At 43.5% G+C, this 27,170-nt stretch overlaps 1 protein-coding gene across 1 annotated transcript in view; it reads right to left on the minus strand.

Annotated features, from left to right (window-relative positions):
• The window catches only part of PolE1 (DNA polymerase epsilon catalytic subunit 1), a 79,425-nt gene that overhangs the window by 6,316 nt on the left and 45,939 nt on the right, over nt 1-27,170 (minus strand). The window contains exons 33-49 of the mRNA XM_075893389.1: nt 26,640-26,746; nt 24,707-24,835; nt 22,748-22,914; nt 21,656-21,816; nt 21,066-21,241; nt 18,436-18,550; nt 17,367-17,620; nt 16,708-16,792; nt 11,307-11,510; nt 9,165-9,233; nt 9,009-9,080; nt 7,965-8,066; nt 7,718-7,800; nt 6,983-7,112; nt 6,625-6,759; nt 2,860-2,939; nt 187-319 (exon numbers count right to left, since the gene is read on the minus strand). Coding sequence (XP_075749504.1) covers nt 187-319; nt 2,860-2,939; nt 6,625-6,759; nt 6,983-7,112; nt 7,718-7,800; nt 7,965-8,066; nt 9,009-9,080; nt 9,165-9,233; nt 11,307-11,510; nt 16,708-16,792; nt 17,367-17,620; nt 18,436-18,550; nt 21,066-21,241; nt 21,656-21,816; nt 22,748-22,914; nt 24,707-24,835; nt 26,640-26,746 — 2,202 coding nt within the window. The remainder of the gene's footprint in view (nt 1-186; nt 320-2,859; nt 2,940-6,624; nt 6,760-6,982; nt 7,113-7,717; nt 7,801-7,964; nt 8,067-9,008; nt 9,081-9,164; nt 9,234-11,306; nt 11,511-16,707; nt 16,793-17,366; nt 17,621-18,435; nt 18,551-21,065; nt 21,242-21,655; nt 21,817-22,747; nt 22,915-24,706; nt 24,836-26,639; nt 26,747-27,170) is intronic.

The following is a 27,170-nucleotide window of genomic DNA, read 5'->3' on the forward strand; positions in this document are numbered from 1 at the left end:
CATACAGTGGACCACGTGAACTGAAAACAAGAAATTTACGAGAGCAGTATTACTAGCAAAGTGGCCTCCTTTAATAGACACACACACATACAAGCATAACGAAATGCAATGGATTACATTCTCTCAAGAACTGCATTTTTGTGAAAGGTCCCATGCGGTCTGTGTCTAGCGGACGACATGACTCACCATGTTGCATTTGGTGCAACGCAGGTCTTGGAGAACTTGCGCCATGCACAGGTGCTGCAGGCTTTCTTGCAGCAAGGCCTCAATGTCAGCAGTGTCATATGGACTTTCACAAACAGAGCAGTACCAACGGGGACTGAAGAAAGTGGAAAGAAGAAAACATAGTGAAGTCTACGTTAATCTTAGAATGACAGAATGTTGATTAGTTTGTAGGGATTCATGATGGAAAAGGTAAAGTTTGTTATGCTTAACATGCGTAAGTGAATTAGGCTACGAGAAACACCATAGTAGAGAGCTTCGTATAATTTCAACCCCCTCGAGTTTTTTAGTGTATAACGTAATCGCATAGATCTCTAGCATTTCATCTCCTCTGAGAGGTGATCACCGTAGCTGGGATCAAAGGCACATATTTTCTGTAGGACATGTAAAGACAGAAAGACAAGAAAAACGCCATCTAACAACTAAAATGTTCCACTGCAGCTGAAAAAAGGGGAGATGCAATGCTTATGCACACATGTTTGAGAATAGCAGTCTTATCTGTCAACACAATAACAGAGCAACTACTGAAAAGTTTACGAATGACACTGCTAAATACCGTATTTACTCTAATAATCGACACACTCACATAATAAGCGCATCTTTAGTTTGGTCGCGGAAAATTCTATTTTTTTAATTCCGCGCATAAAATATGCGCATCCCAAACTTGGCCGTGATCAGAAACGGATCTACCCCCCTACAGTACAGTTGGAACGCGGTCCCCATATCATGAAGAAAAAAAAGAAGGCAAATCAAGCAAATAAAAAAATTCAAAGTGCAACAACCTAACCAATGTGTTTGTCAAAATAAAACTTGTAAAAAAAAGCGTCCATGAGCGAGAACGAAAAAAAAAACTGCTGTTCCATCAATTATTGATACCATCACCACCATCAGAGACAAAGAAAGAAACGCCATTTTGCAAGCGGTGTGCGTATTTTATGGTCATGTATTCAACTTTGGTTCTACCATGGGGAAGTACGCAAGCTACACGGCTGGATTTAAACTGAAGGCAGTGCAGTATGCGCTGGAGCACGGCAACCGGGCTCAAGCAGGTATTTCGGTGTTGGAGAAACCAGTATTCGGTACTGGAGGGATCAAAAAGAAAAACTTAAGGCGACGAAGAAGACACGACGGGCTTTCCGCGGTGCCAAGACCAGCAGGTATCCGAATGTCAAAGAGCAACTGGTCAGGCATATACAAGAGCTACGACAAGACGGCTGTGCTGTGTTATTGGATATTGTGCACAGTGAGGCGCGCAGAATAGCCCGAGCGCAGTGCATCGAAGCAAAAGAGTTCAAAGCCAGCTCGGGATGGACAACTCGTTTCGTGCGGCACCATGGCCTTGCACTGCGAAGGCGAACCACCTTGTGCCAGCGCTTGCCCGCAGCATATGAGGACAAAGTGGTGGACTTCCACAGTTTTGTTATAAAGCTCCGACAGCAGAAAGACTTCATTTTGTCCAGACCCCCTTTTGCTTTGATATGCCGCGGAACACGACAGTGGAGGAGAAAGGTGCACGAGGCATCATCATTAGAACGTATGGCGCTGATAAACAATGATGCACCGTAATGCTGGCGGTGACAGCGAATGGGCGTAAGCTAACGCCTTACATTATTTTTAAACGTAAGACGGCCCCAAAGGCAAATTTCCCTCAAGGCGCCTACGTCAGAGTCCAGGAAAAATGCTGGATGAGCGCGGAACTCATGGTGGATTGGGTGAAAAAAGTCTGGGGTCGGCGGCTGGGTGGTCTGTTGTTCCCGTCCATCCTTGTCCAGGAAGGTTTTCGTGGGCACCTAGTAGACCGCGTACAAGATGAGCTGAAGGAGCTGCGCACAGATATGGCAGTGATTCCGGGTGGCCGCCTCACATCGATACTGCAGCCTTTGGACATGTTCTTGAATAAGCCTTTCAAGGACAATGTTCAAAGGCTGTACACCACCTGGATGGCTGGAGGACAACATCAGCTGACTCCAGGTGTTAAGATTAAGAGGCCGCCTGCGGAAACGCTGTGCGCTTGAATCATGGAAGCGTGGCAGGCGATCTCCGATGAAGTTGTCAGGAAAAGCTTCAAGAAGACAGGTCTCTCGAACGCACTGGATGCGAGTGAGGATGACATGTTGTGGGGTGCGGATGACGCGGACACCGAAAACGAATCCCTGCTCGGCGAGGATGAATGTGTGCTCTTTGACTAGAACTCCTAATAAGGAAAACGAGGAACACCTACAACTTTCGTGTAAATAAATTTTGTGTGTGTGTGCAGTTGACGACTTTCACTTGTTGATTAAAAGGTGCATAGGTATGTTTGTTTTATGCTGAATTAGTTGGTAAACTATAAAGTCGCCTTTTACTTGACAAATGTGCATATAGAAAGTGCAAGAATAGAGTCGAAAAAATTTTCGAAAATTTTACCCTGCGTAATTGGCGTACCTCTAACTTCAAGCCGAATTTTTTGAAAAACAAGCGTGCCTTTTATGCGAGTAAATACGGTATTCCTAAGGAAGTGCAGGTAAGCTTTCTGTCAACCTTCTATTTTGGAATTAATGTCCCGAGATTGCATGCAACCATTAACATGAGAGTTCAACAATCAAATCAACAATTAATACTTGCTACCATCAAAACAATCGTGAGAGCAGCACTCACGTTTCATTACTATCACGGCCCTGAAAAGGATCCTTGCAGAGGTCAAGGTCCCTGCAGTTGTTGCACGTCTTGCAGATGACCTGGAAAGGTGCACCAAAAATGCTGTGTAAAGCATCATCCTAGCACATTACCGGAATGTAACATGCTATGCATCCCCATAGTCTTGTAGCAGGTTCAATCATACAGATGCTACTCGAAGACACTTCTTCTTTAATATTCACCCTAGAGCAATGAAACTTGAGCTGTTTATAGAATTTTTTATGCTGATTTCAAATATATAACTAGTGTTCTTGCAAGTTACACACTTTTAGCTCTGCAACATGACAAAGTGAAAACCTTAACCCTTTTGCCCCCCCTCCCCTCTTTTCATCCCCAAAATTCTGTAATTTTTTACAATTCATAGTTTATAATGCTTCAAATAAAGTGTAGAGTGCAAATAACTAATTAGGAAGCACATACGAAATATGTAATACGCGTGAAAAATAATAGACGTAAAAAGTCCATATTTCACCTACCCTAGTAAAGGTATACATACAAATTTTTATTATACAATAAAATATTGAAATTTAAACAAAATAATTGCATTTGTCATACTTTGGAAAAAATTTGGACAAAATTTCATGCACATCCGAGCACTAGAAGTGCCCGAAAAAGAGGGGCACATTAGAAAAAATGGCAAAATTTGTGTTTTGAGAAAAACGAGTTTTAAAGTTAAAATTGAGTTTTTATTTATAAAAGATATTATTAAATCAGATGAAATTTGCACACCAAAAAGAACAATCCATCTTGTAGTGGCCACTGCGACTAAACTTCGCCACCACCATGAGTTTGTCCCTCTCGGCAATTTCGAGCAGACTCCTCACTGACATTTCACTCACAGACAGGGCCATGAAACACTTGCCAAACTTCCGCTCCACGCGGCAGAGCCTTGTGCCAACTGCAAGCTAGGAAGAAGTTTGACAGGACTGCGAAATCCAAACTAAGTCCAGTGTCATGCCATTTTGCAGCCATGTTTATGCCAGATATTGTCGTACATAAATGGCAATGTCGTCCCTGCTAAGTTCTCTGACTGCGAGCTCTTTTGACCTCTCAAGATCGGCGCTGACGTCATCGATTGCCGCATCACGAACTTTCCGGCTGATGAGTGTGAATGACTTTGATGCATTGGCTTTTGCAAGCCAACAACTGCCGCAAATCGGACCAGCTGCTCATAGCCTATTCCTACAAAGCGTGCCGCACAACAGCTTTCACTTGCGAGCAATGCTTTTTTTTCATTCATAATGGAGATAATTACACGAGAAAAGCATTGTTCAGCTGTGCTGCTCGACAAGACATGGACCCCGCAAACAGGTTTCACAGCACATACAGGCGTGCAGCGGCCAACAGCGGTCCCCGATTCGTACCGTGTGATAAGCCAGTCGCGGCACTCAGAAAACGCGCAGAAGAGTGATTCTTTTTATTATTTCTTGCGCTGAATTAGCGAGAGACTGTTGTTATTTGAAGAGTGAGGCTCGACTCTTCAACTCATGGGATCAACAATGGCTAGCGGCAGCACATTATCGGCGGCAAAGTGCTCGAAGACTGAACATTTTCAACCTTTTAACAGGCACCTTGTGCTCTTTAGATGAAATTTTAAAGCATTTCCAGTTAAGTCTCGATTTGTATTATTTTTTTCATAACAGTAAAGATACTAATCTTATCAAAACAGGCGTAAAATAAAACATCTGTAATTTTGAAAAAAAACTCGCGTTTTTCGACCCGCATCTCCCCTTAAGTGCTTGTGGGTATTTAGAACAGTGAGGATGGAATTAAACATGTCTAAGCGCCAGGTGCTTCCACAGCTAATCCACATGGCTAGCTATGAATGTCGGCATCAAGGAAAACTACAAGGCAGCTTCACAGTAGTGGTGCGAAGTCTAAAGGAAGGCCAGAGCTGGGCTTCCTTCTTTTTTTCTCTTTATTTTTATCTTTCTTTCTCTTTCCCTGCGCTCATTCGCTCACCCATTGAAGTTATCGCATCCTACACTGGACAAATCGTTGCACATGCTCTGGAAGCAATGACAACAAAAAGAGGATGTGTCAGTTCATGATGATAGTTTTTGTTCACCAGTATCGCAGTTTCTTCTAGCATGCACAGCTTCACTGTTAAAAGTGTGAATCCCATCTTGCTTGACTATCTAAAATGCATTAATTTTAATACTAGTAATTGGCTTCAGGCCACATGCTGCAAATATGAAACGGAAGTGAGGCAGTAGCAAGACCATCCCTACCTAACAGGCATTGAGTATCGATTTAGGGGTATTAGACTAGAAGATATGCACAAAATACAAAAGCATTACAGTTTCCTGAAAAGCTATCTTCTTGTAGTTTAGAGCATTCATCACTGTCGCACCAATGCATTGTTTAGCAATTTTCTTACTACAGATACCCAGAAAGTGTTGTTAGTATTAGGTTCTATGCAAAGCATACATGGCTTATTGTTTAGTCTCGATGCTTCATTTTAGCATGCATTGAGTCAATAAATTTCAGTTTATTTGCACATGTTTTCTAGCAATTTGACAAAATGTGAAAAGTTTGTCCCTGCTTTTCTGCATCTGTCGTCCAAAGCTGAGGCTCGTCTCTTGTTGGGGAATGCAAAAGTGTACTAGTACTCTTTGTCTAGATATAAGACACACTTCGCTGCTTTACCATTAAAAACCTATTTTCCACTACTTTTAGTGTTCCCATGGCCACTTAGTGGCCACTGCTCGTAATTGTTTAAGCAATAACTTTTAATTTTTAAAAGAAACGCCCAGAGAACAAGGAAATGTTGGTAGTGAAAAATAACATATCTTGCTGCTTAGCATTGCCAAAAACCTTGTGAACCTTTAGTTATCACTAGAGGCCAGATTTTTAGACATTCACTTAAAAAGCATGTTTTAGGTGCCAAAGATAGGCTGGCAAAATGACGTTAGAGGCTTCCATTATCGTAAATATAGGCACAATACACTAGACATAATTGCAAGTTATTTCAAAGAAAGACATGCCCGACTTCTACGAATGACAGAAAAACAAAGAAACGTTACTGTTTCAGGGGGTACACAGGTGATGCACCGGCACCAATAGTTGAGCATAGCCGCACAATTGTCTTTTGTTACGCACGCTTTAGAGAACAAGCGTGTCTCTCTACCTATATCGTAGCGTGGCGAGTCAAGTGCTCATTGTTGACACCTTTGCCTTTCTTTTCAGCATGAATGACATAGGTAGAGGAAGAGCAGACATCCAGGTCGCTAAAACACCAGATGGAGGTATTCTCCCTATCAGTCGCGCCGAATCACATAGAACCAGTTTGTCCCTAGCTGGCAGTGAACCCTAAAAGTGTAAATTACAAACTAAACGAAACCCACGTGTACATCACTTTTTTTTTTTTTTTTGCTTTGCTTTTTACACTTCCCTGAAGGCTTTCTGAGTGCGGCTCTCTCTCAGAAAGGTGGAACTTTTGTTCGATATTCTATCCATGTATGTAAAACCTATTTAATCGTGCCCTATATATACATAATGATGGGATATCTGGCGTCTTTAATAGATGCCTTCATCGGTATTGAAATGCATCGTACGCGAGACGCAACGACGCTGCCATTTGCTGGTAAGACTCGTGTTTTTTTTTTTTTTTTTTTAAATTTGTACTGCCAAATTGGGGGAAGAGGCCCTTACATGCCACCCTTAGTCGAGTGCATACAGTATGAAAATTTCATCCAAGAGGCATGAAAAGAAATAATATGTTACCTCAGTAAGCACAAAGGAAAGGCAGGGATCTTTCCAGGTTCCTTCTTCGCTGAACTCTCCTACACCAATAAGCTTCAGGAGGTCCCGACGAAGCTTTGTGGTCTCTTCAGTGATGTTGACATCTAGGGAGAGGACCTGCACACATTAAGAAAGGAATGGCAGCCAGTCACCAGACACAAATGGAAGAAAATACCCTTATCTAATTATATCTACATGTGATCATTGTCACCTGCTTTTTTTTCAGCCATCCTTGAACTTTGCTTTCTTCAGCACTCATTTCATGAATGCACTATAATGCTGCTAACATACAATATAACTATATAACTATAATGTAAACAGATTAAAACACTGTACTGACCTTACAAATAGCCTTGACGAACTCCAGAGCTGGACTAGTTGGTTTCAAATGGCTGCCTGGAATTACTGGAAAAACTTCTTCGCCATCCAAAAGGTTGGATGACAGCTTGTGCTGTATTTTTTGGGTGATGCTGAAAAGAAGCAAAGATAATCAAATGCTTCTAATGCATCAAATACGACTTGGGGCACCCTGCAACAACATTAAGATCCCAGGAAAACAATCCTCTCTAGTGGCAGCTTTCAGAAAGCACTTCTACGGATATTTGTGCTTTCACGAAAGCACACATACCTTACGATTTACAGCTTCACAAAGGTATCGCTCTTCGGCTGTACCAATGAACTTCTCATATCCCTAATTTCAGTGTACTTATGTCAGAGGTACATATATCCACTGAATTTGATTATATATATAGTGTACGCGATAAGCAACATTATAGTATTTGCTGTCATCGGATATTAGCAACTGTGTCAGCTATGAAACTTGATTTACGTAACTTGTGCTTTACAATTCCATTTAATTTATGTACACCACAACTACAGTAGTAACAGTGACTGTCATCCTTATAGGCTCATATGAAGCAGGTGATGTGTTTGCATATGTTGCCTTGACTTTTGCATAAACTAAGAACGAGCCGAAGTCCCTTCATTCTGCAAGCATTGCTTTCACACAAGAAACTAGCATGTCTTCATTGCCTAACGGGATGGACTAGCAGGCAAGCTTTTACACAGGACTCACCTGAAAAGCTTCTGCGCCAGCTCACCGGTGACTAGTCTTTTCATGTAGATGAGTGTCTCCACACCAGTACTGTGCTCCTTGGACTGAACAGAGAAACAAATGCAATTAAACACCACTTATACATCACGACTAGCCATATGACAGCTTTTATAAGGACACAAGCTAACAAATGCAGTTCTGCACAGCAGTATTCTGCAGCCAGGATATGTTGCCACACAATAATGCCAAGATATGTTGGCAAGCATACCACTTGACTTGCAGTCCTCCTTTGCACCTGCGAAGCTCCTGGCATATCCATTTCCTCCTTCAGTTTTAGGTACACAGAGTTGATATAGCTACCTATGACCATCTGCAAAGAAAACCATAACACTCACCAAAAAAAGAGGCACATGTTAATATCTAAAGTCCAGTGCGAGATGAAACTAAATATTAAAGCAATACAGCAAGTGTTTTAGCAACAACAACGCAGCTCTCCACAATTTTGACCTTGTCATGCATGCAAAAAACAAACAGCCGCCAAATCACATGGCAAACATAAAGCGTGCACAAATTACTTTCATCAACTACTACTAGAATGGAATGAGGTATTGTATGAGAAAAAAGGGGTAAATTTTTAATTATTAGAGTCAACCTGGCAGCATGAGTTCATAACTAGCTGTAGTTGAGCTCCAAAGGCCCTGTGGAAGGGAACAAATGCTTTCCAGAAATCGTACTCAACATAATTGAGCATAGAAGACCATCATTAGTTCTACCCTCTAAGGTGGCTTGCCAACTGACACCACTTGCCTTTCGGAGTTTATGCTCACGGTTGTTTCCGCTTGCTACGAAACTCAACTGCTTGAAACGTGTGCAACTACAACAAGAGCTTATTTTTCTTTGCTGTCAATAACAATTTGCCATGAGCTTTCACTCCACTGCAACAACACAACATTTTGTCAATGCTTAAAAATTGGCATGCCAAAAACACTGTGGCTAGTTGGCAAAACACTACAGACAGTTTATTTACATCAGACGGGAAGGCGAAGTCCTGAAAGATACAGTATGTCGTACAAGGGTGGAGGTAGAGAAGTTGTAAAATACAAAGTTAACACCTAGACACGTAGAACAAGAATGATAACGCTTGTTGCAATTCAAAGATGCATCTCAAACATTGCTCACCCTGTACATCGAGTGAAATGAGGACGTTAGGTAACTACGAAAAAATGCAAGCAGCAAACTACGCCACTGAAAGTTCTTGCTACCCTTGCTACAATCAGCTTTGTATGTGTAATGATGTCAGGAGAAAACTTACATTGAAGTTGTCTTGCACACCCCCAGCCACAGGCAAGAAATGTGCAAGGTTCCAGAACATTCGCACTTCGGGCTTAAATAGAGGGGAAAAAAGACAGAGTGAGTGCCAGTTAGGGTAACGCACACATTATGGCAAAGTATTTAGCAGCTGCACTACCTCATCATCGGCAGACTCCTCTTCATCGTCTCCTTCTGCCGTCTTGCCCTGGACGCCACCGTGATTTGCCTGCAGACGATAAAAGCACCAGAATTCCAAGAGCTCAGTTGATCCCATGCATAGTGAGAGAGTGATAAAGTGAGTAGTCTAACACTGCAATACATTTTCTGTTGCTTCTGCATACCAAAACACAGGAAAAAGAGAACAGTGCCCAAAACCAGCTCATGAGTTATACACTAGCAGAAATGTCTAGAATACCTTCAAATCTTGTTCTCCTGCAGCACATGCATAGGCATGTGCAGAGTTTTTTATGAGAGGAGGGGGGAACAACGTTTCATCGCAGCCTTCACCCCCCCACCTCATTGGTATTAATATTATCCTAAAAGGTGCGACTCTGAATTATGCAATGAAACTTTGCTGCCCCCTCATCTCATCGATAATAATAATTAATAATATCTGGGGTTTTAGGTCTAAAAAATATGATATGAATATGAGAGACACTGACGGGGAGGGCACCGATAATTTCAACCATTTGGCATTCTTTAACGTGCCCTGACATCGCACAGTAAACGGGCCTCTACAATTTCCCTTCCATTGAAATGTGACCACCTTAACAGGAATTAAACCTGCGATCTTGCGTTCAGCAGCTGAGCCCTATGACCACTGCTCCACCACGGCAAACCGCCCCATTGGTCGAGTCCAAAAGACAACATGTTTAGCCATGAATAAAAAAATAATAATAATAAATAAAGTGAGGTGAAATGATGACGTGCCGTTCAAGAGGCCTGCCTTCGGTCCCTGGCTTCCCAGAAGTAAAGATGGCATGTAAACAGTTCTTAGAATGCAACACTCGGGAGCTTTCAGCCCTCGTTATCGTCAAAAACCTACATACCCATAACCTTGCTCTTCAAAACGATGATGAGACAGGTCCGACTAATTAAAAGGGGACAGAATTTGCTCCCACCCCCTCCTTGTGTGCAAACCTGCGATCATTAAAGCTAAAACCAATTACGGGTGTGCTACGCCAAAGCAGCACACGGGCTATGAAGGACACCATAGTGTGGCTGAATGGATTGATTCTGACTACCTAAGCTATTAATTATGCCCCTAAGTTTATGCGTGTGAATGTTTTTACATTCCACCTTCATTTTCACATACATATTGATTATCATGCCTTAACCATCGAATCACTGTTGCTGATTCACACCACAGCTATTCACATGCAAGCACACGACATGCTGCAAGGCTAGAAAGACAATGGCAATCCCACTTAAAATCAACGAAAGTGGCAAAACATCACATAATGGTGTTGCTTAAGCAACATTCTGAATAAGTTCCAGCTTTAACTCCAACTGGCAAGTGATTAGACCAAGTCAAGCACGACCTCTCAGAAATGTAAAGGAATAATAAGGTGGCACAATGAGGTGTACTGTATGACAGTGGAGTCCTCTGTTACCCTACGAAGAAATAGGGGCAGGTAAAACTTGGCATGTGAGAGCCTGACGTGATCATTTCTCTTGTTTGCTTTCTTGCTGCTGCATCACACAATTCCTCCCTTCTTACTCTTTCCTCCCTCCGCGCTAGCAATCGGACCTTCAGCCACATGTTTAGCAGTGCAACACTTCTGTTACTACAGGCAATAACGACAGCTATGCATGAAACAAAGAAATGTGGAAATGTGAAATGAGAAGTGATCTTGTTGAAAGATCAGATTTCCATATCAGAAACGAGTGAATGTCGACAAGCCCACAATCGAGAACCAGCTATTGAGAAACAGTGCATGCAAGTATAGTACACGCCCATTAAACGGAACCTGAAGGGACCATTAAAATATGTTACATTTAACAGGAGTTTCATTTACTGAAAGCTGAACAGGAGTGCAGAATGCAAGAATGAAACCGATCTTGTCAGAAGCACTTGTTCCATTTAAGCAGCACTAAACACTAAACAGATTTCCGTTTCATACTGAGAGTATACAGTACGCACGTGAGTGATACACCTTCAAGGGGCCCTTTGTGGACACTCACGTCTCTGCACGGTTGCTGGTGCTGGGTTTTTCGTAAGCTATGCTGCCACCGCTGCAATCGAAATCTACCTCAGAAGCTTTGCTTAAAAATGAAAAGAGAGGAGAAAGTGTTGTACCGGGTCCAGCCAGAGTAGTAGCTGCCAGGAAGCACGCACGGACAAGTCGAGACTGTGGAAGAGTTCACGGCCACGGATGCCATTGATGACGTAGTCGGCATGGTCGAGGCCATCGGGCAGCCGGTGACGCTTGGTACACAGAACCAGCCTGCTCGTGCTTCCATACACTACCACCATGCCCAGGCGCTCGAACTCCATCACCAGCTGCAATACAAACCACATATAGAGTGGTAATGTAAAGTCAAAATTACGTTAATTTGTTATACAACAACACACATCCTCATTAGCTCAAGAATAAAAAAAAGTGGGCTTGTAAATTTTAACAGCAGAGTTGCTTAAGCCAACTGTAAATACTTTGGTATATATCAAAGACTATCATCATCATGAAAGGGTATGTGCAACAGAAGTTGGGTGAATTCCACTAGTCAATGCTGCTCCACCAAAGATGAAGAAGGCAACAGATGGGCAGCAATCACCAATTACAGTCAAGCTTCGTTATAACAACATTGAAGGGGAAGTCATAATTACTTCACTATAACTATTAGTTCATTATAACCAATATTCATTTCTACCGACAATTAGCCAGTGAGAGAGAATGTACTCGCCAACAAATATCACAGCTGCCCTCAATGCAGATTAGAACGGCCGTCGGAAGACAAAAAACTAGCAAAATAATAAAGAACAATGCACTTTATTTCCACCAAATTCAGCACACCAGCTGACAGATCACTTCGTAGAAAAGTAGTCCTCAACAGACTTTTGCCAATTCTTCCGCATGTGGATGATTGCTTTTTCAGTTGCAGCAGCTATTTTGAGTCTGCCCTCGCTGTCATTGTAAGCACCAAAGAAGCGGCACACCAGGTCTTTCGCCATCCAGCACTTGTGTGGGCGTCCGTACGTCAAGTTCGCCAACATTAGGCTCCAAGGTGTCGACACATTCGTCATAGTCGCCACGCACGCCCGTCACCGCGGGCACAATTTCCCCATCTGACAACTCTTCGGTTGTCACCACGTCAGCATCAGTACCGATGTACATGCAGAAAGTGTTGCAGTCAGGCACGATGCCGACATGAAAGAGGGCATCCCACAACGTCTGGGCCTGGTCGCCCACGGCACCCACACATCCCTGAAATCTTTGGCCACATTTTTGTTTTGTTTTTTTTTTTTATGCCAGACTCAAGGGCTTTCAACATTGCAGAATTCTGCTCGATTGTTATATTTTTGTGCTTACGTTTGCCGCTGCTGTTATCCATTTCGTGTCTAGTGGCAGAAACTGATAGAGGTGGTGTTGGTCTTCCACGACGAACGGCAAAGAAGAAAGCCACAATCTCCGCCATCCCAGCCCTGGTTTTGTTTTTTCCCCCCATTGTCACTATTGTACACAAACAGAAACTAGAGAGCACTTTTTCACAGAATGCCGCAGGTATCAAAATTTAAGGCAAAAATTTCTGATACCAGCCTTCCAAAAACATTGGCTTGAGCTGTCTGCAATGATACAACCCCTTAGGGTCTTTGGCACTAGGTCATTGCAACAGGAACATATATGCAACGATATATAACTAATACATCAAAGAATCAAGACGGCTACCATGATAATCTCACAAGTGCATATATACTCATTACTTGTTTTTGTGATTAGTCTATTTCATATATTATTTACTGTATTTTATTTTTATTTTCGTTTTTTTAACTATTCATAACTGCCTGTTAGCACAGCTAAGCTTTTCGTTCATATATATATATAAAAGCTTAGGCATTCCCCTATTTTTTTTCTTCCGCTCGAAATTCCATTGCCACGCGGTTCATGGCCGATCCCCCATGGTAGGTTGAGCCATTCCTCTTGGGTCCAACCAACGAACCAGCGGCGCGCGAGGCCCCAGCGCGAAGCTAAAAAGGAGAAGGAGGTTAGATGCGCGAGCGGATCAACGAGTTCTACAGGAGAGGGGAGGCCGGCTGACGTGCACGCTGCGCGAGTTGCTGCGCGGGCGAGTCCATTAGTTCCAGAAAAGAAAGGAAGCAGGGAGACTTAAAGCCCCTAGAACTTCGTAAAGTAGTGGCACTTTCCTCCTCCGCTCTCGTTCCTCCTCGGTCTCCTCCCCTTTGCACTCTCTTTTCGAACATGGCGCCACCTACATTGCTCTTGCGTAGCAGATGACCTTTCGAAAAGTGAACGGCACGTGCCAGGCAGCATGTTGTAAGCATTCGCACCAGCCGTCTTGCTCTTGAGTTTTTTTGTTTTTTAGCTACATGTTGTCATGAGATGTTAGCACTTTTATGTAGCACCAGACAATTGTCTTCGCAGACAGAATTTGTGAAAATCACAGCAATTAAAGAAATACATAAAAAAGCACCAAACAGTCTTCATTGTGCTTTGTGTGGAGCACACTATTTTTCTCCAATACCATTTGCGAATTGATTAGCTGAACTTTTTGCTGTTTTGATAACTAATCCTAAAGCTATATACACGAGCGTAACCCTTGTTCATGACACCGCTGCAGTACCGCATATCGTATACATGTTAATAATTACGCGAGCTTTGCCTATTTCGTATCGGCCAGTTTTGCAGTGACTGATTGCAAAAAAAAAAAAAAAAACACTTATGATGTAGGAAGTTAACATTTCACTCTGCAAGAGACCTTCTGAAACTCATACATTGTCCCCGTCATCCTCGCGAAGTGATGACGCACTGGAGTTACCAGTATGCAGGAGAGGTACCCGCCCTGAAGGATTGCTTGGGTATAATATAGCTAATGCCGCTCCACGAGTCTCTTCATGTATCGTACTGTATACCGCAAGACAACAGGCGTATTTGTGACGTCGTTTCCCCACAAAACAATGATGGGCATCTGGCTTGCTCACTTGCTTTTTTTTTTTTCACGAGATCTCTGCACTCTCTTTTTCATGTGGGCTCTTTCACAATCTTGCAAAACAAAAAAACGTATTTTGGGGTGTGTTTCTATCCCGACACAAAAAAAGCCATCAATCTCACGTGTCCTTCCTTCCATTATTGCCAGGGGCGTGGTACAAGCAGGTCGTAAATTGCATGCGAGCTATTAGGTTGAAAAAGACATTTTGGGTGGGAAAGTGGCGAGTGCCGAGTTATCACGAAAGCAAACGCCATTTACAGGATGACTGTCATTCATGAGGAGCAAATAAGACTCCATGAAGGATGCCAATTGTTTTTGGAGAGCAAGGAACACATGGGCAATAGGTGTTGGCGGTATATGCGAGTTCAAGAGTGGAGACTTCGATTTACCCGCTAAATGCTGTCAAGTTTCTTGGACTTCGTTCGATGAGCTAAAACTGCGACATCATTTCGCTCATGCTAGCTTACGTTAAACTCCTGCTGAGAACATCCGTTTTAGTGTGCCACCAGGCACAATACGACCTCACACTTGTATAGCGTTCACTTGCCGTGATGGAGCTGAAAAAAATAAGACACGTCATGCCATTCATGATTGAATACAAAAGCTGAAAATATGCCATTTATTACCCAATTTTTTCCAATATTCCTATTCGTTGTGTCCAAGCCTTTCTTCGCAACTTGTTGTGCTGGCCGGACGGAATCGTAAACAACTTTTTGCCTTCGCATGAATTGTTGCAGCATCCGAAGGCGCAGCAGCTGCCCATGGCAACCGACACTGAGGTTCGCTTTGTGCACCGAGTATCTCCGAACACATCGCAAGTTGAATGGCAAGCACGCATTCATGAAGCACAGGTAAAAGCGCTGTGCGCCAGCACATCCACGTTCCCGCACCCCAGAGCAAAGATGCAAAGATGGCAGTTTCGGGCGATGGTAAACAGAATAAATATCCCCGCAGTCCCACGTGACAGCAGTTGGTCAATGTCGACGCGGTGGCGGCCTCAGAGAGGTCGGGGAGAGAGAAAATAAAGGAGGCGCGCAGTTAACCGCGTACGTCACTACTTTGCGAAGTTCTAGGGGCTTTAGAGAGACTCGCTCCCACACGCGTGTTGGCAAGCGGCTCCCGAGAAGCGCAAAACGCAAGTTTTAAATTACCGCAGCTGTGATGAGAGGTAAAAATATTGAGCAATTGACGTATACCAAAATGATCAGTGAACGCTTCCTGTGGCCGAGGAATGGTTCATTATATCCATTGTGGGAAAATTTTCGCTTCGTTAAAACGAGGTTTCAAATACATGGGCATCTAGAATTTCAAGGGCAATTACAATTGCTTCGTTATATCCATTACTTTATTATATCCCGTTTCATTATAACAAGGTTTTACTGTAACATTTTTTGACAGACAAGAACGGTAATTGAGAAATGCTTCTATAAACTGTCGAGATTCACCTAGTGATAAATGCGTAAGTTTCGGCCACTGGAGTTTGGACATCCCCATTGCGTTTGTAACTATGTGTGACCATTGAATTAGAACCTCTCTGTGCTGAGAATCAATGCAGAAACAACCTAGCATCAAGCAGCTAAAGCTTAGCAACAACCTAGAAGCAACCAGATTAGACTTCAGAATCGTCCCGTTTCTCTGTTTCAAGCCTTTCAGCTTAGAGCAAGCTTGGCCATTTTTCTAAAGTATATACTGGAAAAATGCATGACTGTACGCACAGTTGTTAGTACAAACACACATTCAGTAGACTCTCGCTAAAGATGACCTAAAGGGGCCACGAAAATGCATTTAATTTAACAGTACTACTACAGTAGACTCTAAATAAAAGGAAATCTCTCAAATGGAACTGCAGCTTAAAAGAAACAACTTCCTTTAGCATGATTTGTTTCTTACATGAACTCTTCGGTCATGTTCATCTCTCAGTAGACAGAGCTACTGTTAAATGGAAAACATTTTCTTGGTCCCTTCAGGTTCCATTTAGCGAGGGTCTGCTGTAGTTACGTTTGCCGACAGATGAACAGGGGTGCGGAACTCAAGCACAAAATCAATCATATCAGATGTGGTTGGTTTGGTTCCATTTAAACAACAATTTCATTTAAGAACTTTCTGTTTGCTGAGAGCCTACTGTATGCAATTACTTTAACTGAAAGCTTATTTAATTTATACAATCAGATCAGGTTCTAGGAATTTATGTGCCAAATTCATCATTTTAGTATGGAGAACAATGTGATGCACAACTCTGGATTAATTGTAATATTCTGTGACAACAGCTTGAGTCTAAGTAAACAGGCATTTTTGTATTTTACCTTCGTCAATATGTGGCCACTGTAGTTTGGTATTGAGAGAGAAGAGAGAAATAGAGAGGAAAGGCAGGGAAGTTAACCAAGCTTGGCTCGGTTGGCCAATAACCACCACGCCACCATAGCGGTGGAACTTTACTTCTTCAAAGTTTGCTCTCACATAATCAAAATTCTGCCCAACTACTTTACTCCACAGCCCTCTAAGGAAGCGTGAAAAGTGTGTCGGGGGTTGCTCACCTGTGTGAACATCTTCTTCATGAGGTTATTAAGAATCCTTTTCAGCACAGGCTCATACAGTAGGGCTTGTGAACTCTTCAGCCACCTGAGAAAGTGTAAATGAGAGAAAAAGCTTAGCATGAAAGCAATGAAGGAATGATGCTGCAGCACGCATCTCCAGCCACATGCATGCACAAATACTATAGCAGAACGACGGGTGTTCTTTGGACATACATACTTTTCACTCCTTGCCTGTACACTGCTGCTCGTTTACATTAATTTCATCAACATGTCTGTCTTATTGGTAACTAGTGTACTAATAAGAACAGCTAGCAAATAAACTTTTCGCACCACGTTGTTTAGAATTACAGAGCAGGACAAAGGAATAGTGGGCGAGGTAAAATAACACAACACAGGCACTCTTTTCGTCCATAGTCCTTTACACTGCACTCTCAGTTTTTAAACCGAATGCTTCGGCAACTAGGCCACCTATCCGTCCCTGCAGACCACCCATACATAGCCCATGAAAGCTGTTTGCAATGTATTATTGCCTGTATACTTTTGGGCTAACAGAGCTCGTACAGCGAGCTTTCCACCTCCGATAACAAAACCGGACAGCTTAAACAAGTGTGGCAGAAACAACCTGAATGATTAGAAAAAGCACCAAAAAAAAAAATTACCGAAAGACGTGAGCCAGCTGGTAGTCTGCAAACACGTTGCGATAGATTGCAACATCACGCATCCAGCCGGCCACCATGGAACGAAGCACACGAAATGCACTGGCAGAGAGGGCCACGTCATCGTAGCTGGTGAGCGATGGGTTTGCGCTTTGCTGCTGCCCCGCCACCATGTTGTCAAGCGAGACACTTCCTACACCACCGGCATCAAAGGCGACGCTTGAGCTCACGCCTTCTAGCTCTGTCAGGTTTTGAGACTGCGAGGAGGAAAGAGTTGATTGAATGTTTTCACTCGCATACATGTGTGCACTACATTAACGGCTTAAGGGGCCCGGCAACACTTTTTGAACGTTGTCGTAAAACACTGCCGATCAGCAGTGAGCATGTAAGCCAAACATTGTGGCACTGCACATAGAAATAAATTCACATATCCTTGTCAAAAACAGCTTGAGATCACTAGCTTTGTTCACAGCCGTTATTTTGTTAAACAAAAAGGGGTCACAATTGGTAGGAAGACCTCCTCATAGTATGAATAGTAGTTCATGCTATGAAAACTGAAAAAGCATTTATTGTCAGACGTGGAACTGCTTGAAAAATGAGACACACAAAAATAAGACATGCGCAGTAAGTGCCTGTCTAGGTCGCATGTACATGACGAAGCCTCTAGTTAGCATCATAGGGGGTCTCCATGACAGTTGTGCAACTTTGGCACCTCTTATTAACTGAAATGAACAACTCTTATTAATGAAGTGAACAAAAAAGGGGGGGGGGTGCCAAAGACTGCACACCCACAAAGAATTTGAGCTTCTTGTGAATTTCTGTAACTTCCCATGGCAGTATAATATATGCAGACTTCAGCAGCAGCTGTCAGAGTGTAGAGAAAAAATAAAAGTAAATAAAGTACACTGCACTGCAATCTTGTTTCAGGGGCACTTGACACACGGTGCAAATAGATTGATGCACAAACTTGTCACGTGATGCTTGTTGTGGTCTGCCAACCGATGAAATCTGGATTAACCAGCCCCAATATGCTCTCCAAAGTATTATTCATGAATGTTTTTTTCACACATACCTGAAGTATGGTAGTCACAGCCAAGCCGTTTAGATCCATCTCGACGCACACTGTCATATAGGCTCCTGGGTTGTTGACTTCAGAAACCGAGGTCATATCCGCTTCAGCTAGAAGGCTGCGATGAAATCTTTCATTTGATGCAATCCAAGCGAGGCAGTAATTTTACTTTACAAAGCATCTTCAACTTTGCGCCTCATGCAAGAAAGAATCGTGCAATTATGTCAGGTGTCTAGGAAAAGATGAAGATGCTCACTAGTTCATGGCAACCAATATGCACAGAAATAACTTGTTTCTTTTGTTAAGTAACGTAGCGCTAGTGTTGGCCATCTGGCTAGAGAAAAAGATGACGAGCGCAGGTGGCTCATGGCGCGAGGCGCCTAGAACGTTCGATGTTTTTAACTGGCTGGACGCCATGGCCACTGCTCTACTTCGGCAGCTCGCTTTCTCCTGTACGTCTTGTCTGCTCATTTAACCTGCGACGACGGCACGTCTACATCAGACCTGGTCACGCCACTACAAATCGGTGACCACGGTTACACGGACAAGCGACCGGCGCTACACTACTGGCACCGAGCTCCGCGGCGATGTTCCAGCCAGCGCAAGCCTGGCAGCCCCAATTCAATCCGCCACTGCCACCGTTCCAGACCTCTCGCCTAGATTCATGGTTCGAGGAGTTTGCGGCGGCCTTGTATTACAACAGCATCTGGATCCAGAAGTTCAGTACAAGGTATTGGAATACCATCTTCCACATGACCTCAAACGCCTCCTCACATACTTCTCCTGGAGCCCTCACTCGTACGACGACTTGCGAGATGCCGTGCTCAAGTTTTACAGCCTCAAATGTGCTCCTCCTCCCACAAACGACACAATTGCACCTGGCTCATCACCTACCAGGACGCCTCCCGCCCCACAGCCAGTCCAGACCATTCTCCTGCCAGCAACTGGCCACACAGGTGATAGAGGCCACCCTCCCGCGTCTATCGATCCGTCCACGGAGAGACCCTCACACTCAGAATACACAGCTCCTGCCTTAGATGTTCAGGTTCTGACACCAGAGCCATTGTCATCTCTCTCCGTCGCAGATTTGACGCCGGTTACGGCATCACAAACCATCGATTTAATCGCAGAATCCTGTCCTGCTGCACTGACAAGCCAGTTGATTCTCCTGGTGACTTCTCAGGCACAACTGCCGAACATCCCAATAGAATGGTGACGACAGCATACAACGCACCGGGCCAACCAGGATTGCAACTACCCGCGTATGCGTATGCTACAACAGCTAAGCAAGCAGCCAATCAGTACGCTGCCCTACACGCGTGCTGCTCGTCACCGGACCTTCAAGGGAATTCGACCACCACTGGTTCGAGGTCCGGCCCTACCGCAGGCAGGGTCAGCGCCTCCTTTGCGCGACATTACCCTTAACAAATCTCGGACATGCGAATGGCCAAGTCCCGGAAATGCAAGTGCCGCAGTGCCAAGTGCGCCGACACCGGGTCACAGCTACGCTTCTATCCCGCCTATGTTTCAAAGACGACGATGCCGTACGCGCCACAAGCACCGTCGTTACATTTTCAGTGCCACTACACCACTTGCGCTGCAGCCCAACATCGAGAGTACGCGTCATGTGGACATCACGTCACGTTCCAGCACCGTCAACCTGTGCGCTCATGGCAGCACCACAGACGCCGCACAACACGCCCATAGGTGACATGTCATCGCAGATTCACACGCCTACATCAAGGGCACAAGACTTCCGTAAGTCTTGACGACCGACCTCCAGTGTTTCTACCGGCAGTGTCGGCCTCCCACCACTCTCGCCAGCTGCGTGGCTCCCAGTGCCGCTCATTGGAGCTGTCGGACTCTTCCGTACGCCTTCCACCCTAACGACCTTCAGACTTCCCAATGGATACTTACAGGAACTGTCACACCTGTACATAGTGTTTATATGCTTTTCCGACCTCTTTTTCATTCATATTTTTTAGCGCGTAACATGCTAGGCGGGGAGCCCTTGTAGCATAGCACTAGTGTCGGCCAGCCGTCAAGGAGAAAAGATGACGAGCGGATAGCTCGTGGCGCGAGGCGCCTAGAACGTTCAATGCTTCTAGCTGACTCGACGCCTTGGCCACTGCTTTACTTTGGCAGCTCCCTTCCTTCTGTACGTTTCATCTGCTCATTTAACCTGCAACAATGACACGTCTACGTTGGACGCCGTCACGCTGCTACAGTACGTAAGTAGTGATGAAAGAAAACAAAAAGAAAGTAAGGCAGCTGGTCGCAGATATACGCGTACAAAATAGAAAGGCACCCTTCGATGGCCTCTCCTCATCAAGTACCATTCAAAAAGTGGCCATACACTAATGATGAGGTAAGGTTGTCTTATGTCAAGATGTGACTGTCTCATATAACAAGGTGAGATCAAGAAGAACCCTTATTGAATATAGTGAGTGCATGTGTCAAATCTGGCAGGCTTAATGAGTGCTAAAGCAGTAAATACGCCATGTAAGACACTCACTTGAGTAAAATAGCACAAAACGGTCCTACAATAATCCACAGGTGCACCTCATACTAACTGCATCATTTCAGTTATGTTGTCTAGACTCCGTGCAGTGAACTTCATATCGTGGCCTCACCAGTTGTCATCGGCTTCTTTGCCACCCAAGTCTGGCCTGTCTGTCTCAGAGCACCAGAGCACAAAGTTCTGCCTCTGGAGGTGACGTGCATAGAAGAGATCGCAGCCAAACATGATGGCGTCCTTTGGCAGGTTACCCAGAGGCACGTGGAAGTAGCGACACTGCTCCAGCATTGTCTGCAGAGAAGACAATGCGATGTGAATTCACAGAAAACTGAGAATATCATCATTCTTTGCATTTCCTAAATGACGCACACAAAAAGAAAATCACGAGACATAACTTTCTCTAGCAGGTACTAGCACTGCTAATTTTTTAAATTAACATCCCTGCCGCTGTGGTGTTACACACTGCTTGAACACGGAATGTCTCAGGCTTCAGCCAATATCTCTAAAGAAGAACTTGTCTACTCCTCGATAAAAGTAGTTTTGATGGTAGTTAGTGTTGAATTTGCTTCAAAATTCAATACTAATAACCTCATACTTTGACTTTGTTGCATATTACACAAGTGATATCAAGGCAAGCCTAGCATTGTATAAATCAACGTGCTAATGAGCAAAGACAAAGGAAAGTGATCTGTGCAGCAAACATACCGTCAGAATAGTTTCTACATTGAGGTAGTGCCTAATCATGGCCTTGGCACCAACGCGCTGCCACTCAAGCACACGATACAGGTCCTCCTTGTCATCGACATGCATGGGCACCACGGGGAACTCGAAGAGACCAGGCATGGCCGACTTCAGCTCCTCCAGGGCTGTTTGAAGAAGAGAAAGCATAAGGAGGAGCAGTGTCACTAATGCACTTCTTGAACATTCTCAGCAATTGGACAAAATATGTTTCGTGGCTATAAAAAGTACATGCGGACGAAGAGAGGTTAATGGAGAGTTTAAGTGGCTAGCTGACTGCAAAACAATGTAAACACACAACCTACTTTCGCTATGGCAGTTTCAGTTTGTCAGATGACTTCTAGGTATACTACACTTCTAGTCTATCCACTTCTCGCTGACAACTCGAGGTTACAGTTTGTCCAAATTTGGTTTATACTCTACTAAATTCCGGGCAACAACTCCCTTATAGATGATAATTCATCATTAGTCTGCCTCACTTTCACTGTAACACAAGTGCTTCTGCGAATTATCTTCAATTTACACTATGTTGTGAGCGCTCATTCCATTTTATTGCTGCAAACTTCTCGATTTCATCACACCATTTAATTTCCTGCTCCGCTTGACCGCATTTTCCATTCCTCGGTAACCATTCTATTACTCTAACAAAACACCGATGGCCTTTTTTTTTCCACCTATTACGTGGCTGGACCACGTAAATTTTTTTTTCACTTAATGTCAGCTAGAGTACCCACTAAGCCTGTTTTTTCCATCACCAACTTTGCTGTCTGCTATTTATTAATATTACATCTTTCATCTTTCATTGCACTGCATGCTGTGTGTGATGCTCAACATTTCTTCCTGTGTTTCCTTAATGTGCTTCGATGTTCATACATGTTAAACTGGCAGTATTTTAGCTAGAAATAGGGCCTAACCTAGAGACAAGCTAACTTCAATAAAAAATTGCCGCCGTCATCAAGCCCCGCTACAGAACATATGCAGACGAGTTCAAGGAAGACATTGCCTTCAAAATGTCAGCAATAATTGAGCCTGAAGAGATCAGGCAGGCACGAAACTTACGAATGCAGCTTTGCACAGCAACCATAGTTGGCCCCCTCTTCTCGTCTCGGTACAATGCCAGGCTTCTTTGTATGGCTCGATGCACGAGGCGAACATCCGTTTCCACTCGCACCTCGAACGCATAGCCGTCCTCGGGAAGTAGGTCAGCTGTTGTACCCCGTTCAATCCTGAAAGTAACCATTATGTATGATAACATTTTTGGGTGCTAGAGCAGCTACGGCAGAGTGCACTGGTGTGACATCAATTCGGTCTAAAAAATTGTTTACTAAATTGAAGTAGTGTGTTTTTGACCAAAAGAAATGTGATACGCTGAAGCCTCTAAACGCCCTCCGGACAAAGGCTCTTTGATGTTTAGATAAGTGCACACATATAGCGCCATTTCTATGAACCTAAATTTTGAGCATGCATAGAGAAACAAAGTATCATTCTCACATAAAAATAACCTCATTATAGTATCATTCTCACACAAAAATAACCTTATTATAGTCATTCTAACGGCATATTTATTATAGCGACACTAATAAAATAAGTGTTCACTTTACATCATTATATAATAAATACTACATTAAACCTCATTTTATTACAGTATCTAGGTTTTTACTGGGTGCAAGTTAACAGCAAAGGTGACCAATAACTCATACATAGAAAGCATCGGTCAAGAGTGGTGAGCAGGAAAGATTGAAACCAGGATGGTAGGGTGTTAAATAGATACTGAACAAATATTAAAAATACTAATGTGTCCGGGGGTCTGCCCAGAGGACCGGAGCCAGCCATAGTCTCGAGGAGATGTCGAGGAGAGGAGCCGGGAGCTGCTAACAGTAACATTATTATACATTATTTACAGGTAGCGTGTTTACATGAAGGTGGTAGCATCATGGAAGCTCTCTATGGAAGCATGATGGGAACTTCTGGGAGCTTGTGAGAGCTTGTCGGGAGCACCTCAGCGCTCCCATTTTATGTCCTGGCCTTCCCAGGATTCCCTGCAGGAAAAAAACAATGGAGGCCAGGACAGTCCAATGAAGTTTGTCATCTTCACCTCCGCCCTCGAAAGGTTAAGCTGAAACACCGCCGCCTTCTCAACCCACGAAAGGAAGAAGAGACACGCCCAGTTCAGCCTATGGCGAGAGAGAAAACACTGCACACCGCGCACGACACAGCACAGCATGGAGACGTTGAGTCTTACGTGGAAGTCAATTTCACAGTCTGTTGCAGTGATGGGTCTGCAGCACCAGGCAGACCACAAATTGTGGAAACAGTGGCATCAAGGCCCCACGGAGAACGTGGGAAATGCATCTGCAGACGGTTGTCAGACACTGGGCCCTTTGCCCGGGGCACCTTGACGACAAAGCAAGCCGCCTCAACGGCCAACAACTCTTCCTAATTTCAGCCGGCCAGGCGTGTCCAAAGGGTTTTACGAGGGGCGCCGACAACCCGGGATAACTAGAAGGACGATTTATCTGTTGTCGCCGCTCTTGGTGCATCTCTGAAATCGGTGACTCGCAAGAAATCAGGGTAGGCTCAGCCACGATGTCTCATGCGTCAAAGCGGCGTCAAGCCAGGCAGGCCGATCATAACAATACTGAGGAAATATTGCAATTCTACTTCGAAAATGCCACTGTTCCGACAAACTTTATTTCACATATTTTTGGACAGTTGGCTGTATGTTCTAGGCTTGCGCGAATAGTAAAGTTTAGGTTCAAAATAAATTTGAAGCGAATAGTGATTGTGGTCAAATAATTCTGAATCGAATTCGAACAGTCTATATATATATATATATATATATATATATATATATATATATATATATATATATATATATATGTGTGTGTGTGTGTGTGTGTGTGTGTGTGTGTGTGTGAAAACATATTTTTGCACAGAAGCTAAGAGCATTGTCTCTAACAAGAAGTCCACTGGCAAGTGCAAAGAAAAGCAGGGAGAAAGCAATCTTCTTCAACTCACTTGGCCTGGCGTTCAGCCTTGTAGAGGGTGCTCATGTTTGGCATCTGATTGGAGCGGACAGTGTCCACAGCAAATACAACACCTTTCTTGAGAGGCGGTAGGAACATGCCAAACATCATCTTCTGGCCACTGCATCACACATACAACAGCACAATAAAACCATGACTGACAGGCAAGAATCGATATTGCCATGCGTGCTTGTTTCATTATTTCCATGCGACTGAGCTTCACGCACAAATGCCATTACACGTTACCACTGCGCCATAATGTTCAGGAGCCTTCACTGTCTTCTAAAATGTTCTGATAGAATTGCACACACAACTCAAGTAGTTGAGTTCATTAAGGAGCTAACGCAAGCATCAAAGACGACGTGTTTCACCAATGATAAGATTATCAATGACCGACTACATACTTCACTCGTTGTTATAGTTGCATTGTGGGTGTTCTTTTTCTGGAGACGGGTTTGCCTAATAAAGAGCTCCACTTTTACCGGCTTGAGTTTTTCATTCTTCACCGTATCAACCACGTGACAATATTCCAAGTTAAGTCTCCTGAGTATTTCTGAAACTAACTCCATCAGTAATGATTTCTTTATTTAAAGCACTCCAGATTATGCAAGAAATATTTTGGTATTTTCGCCACTCCCTTATCTGCACAGGCCATGAATAAATGTTGTAGTACAATATACAACTTATATGACTCATAACACGTTTCACTGCCACATAATTAATACATACACCTCATTTAAACTTACATTTATCAACTGTGCACTACAAGAGCTCAGTATAGTTAACCAGAAATTTTTCGAAAAAGCTTTTCATTGTAACAGGTAGAGCAAACTGATTTTATAATCGGGAACCAGCGTGCACTTGCTTCGTCCTTTTATTCATATTCTGCTTCGCTCCCACAACACATGCGCCGATTTGCTCGACATGAAATAGAATAACTACAATGCGTGAGTCCATTACATGACTAAAAATCACGTAGCATTTCGTAACTACATGCATGAGTAAAAATGATGTAATATCATGTAACAACTATTCGTATAACTAAAATCACACAATTAGTCACACGACTAAAGATTACATAACATCGCATAACTAGTCACGTGACTAACATTATGTAGCAACTAATCATGCGACTCGTTCGCACCAAAAACCTGAAAACAAGCTAGTCACATCACGTGTTACCAGCAAAACAACTCAACACATGCATGGCGTGGGGAAATGACCGAAACCAGAGAAGAATAGCCAAGCCTTGCCATACTTAGTACTACTAGCAAAACACTTGCATTGAAGTGAATTCTTTAGTAAAAGCCAAAACTAAGCTAGGTCAAGGACTAGCTTCATTGTTTGTTCCAGCCCTGCACCACTGCACAAGCCCCCCCCCCCCCCCCCCTTTTTTTTTTTGCAAAGAGAGATTTTACCTTCCTGTTCTGACATGGGAATGGCCCAATATGTGCTAGAGCGTGCTCTGAAGGACCTTAATAGTATTTCCATCCAACCATCAATAGGCATGGGTGGCATTGTGCTTTTACATGTCCATAATATACATAGAAACCTACATGAAGGGAACGTGCATACTTCTATTCCTTATGAGCTACTTTTATGAACATTTCAAAAGACTCGCACAAATAAATACATTCACATAACATTATGGTGAGGATGTCCTGAAAAAAAAAAAAAAGATGTTGCTCTTCAGAGAAATTCCTACGTAGTGGGCAGAATTTGTGCCTGTATATCCTGTTTGCCGATATTGTTGCATGCAACAAAGCTGAGCTCAAACTAAAGCTAATTTTGTTTTAATGGCAAGCATGAGAAAAAATGAATGGAAAAAATAGAGGAGCAAAAAAAAACTAGCAGAAGACACTGATGACGTCATTACAAAACTAGATAACGAATTTAGCTCTGCCCGTGACTGTGGCAGCACTTACTCAACATGGTGGTAGAGGTACAAATACTTGAGGGTGCCTGGCTGCAGGTACTCGTGCTGTGCCAGCGTTCCAAACTCCAGATGTCGAAAGTTGAATGTGTCAGTTTCCTGAAGAGTAAGGCATGTCCTAGTGCTATTTGATGTGACTCCATCAGTTTATCGTCATGATTAAAAACTTTTAATTTCGCATCAACACAAAAGCCTTTCCCTTTTGGTTTCAAGATGACCCCCCATCCTATGTAGGTTGACTCCATTCCACATTTGAAAACTTCCTGCCATCAACAGCATTTTCCTGACATTCGCGTTCCTGGCCATTAAATGACAAAGCTGCTGCTTTGGCAAACAAAGTTGCAACAGCATTGGATCACTACAGACCTCGTTTACTTACACTGGCGTCTTCTCCCCGTACTTCTGCCCTGCATACAACATACAATAAGAACAGCATGACATGGCCGTAACGATCTTAAATGGCCCCAATCTTTCCAGCATCATCCTAGCGAAATCTGTTGGAACAGTTCAGTTTAGCCGTAGT

Source organism: Rhipicephalus microplus, chromosome 4 (assembly GCF_043290135.1).
Source record: "Rhipicephalus microplus isolate Deutch F79 chromosome 4, USDA_Rmic, whole genome shotgun sequence".
NCBI classification, from domain to species: Eukaryota; Metazoa; Arthropoda; class Arachnida; order Ixodida; family Ixodidae; genus Rhipicephalus; species Rhipicephalus microplus.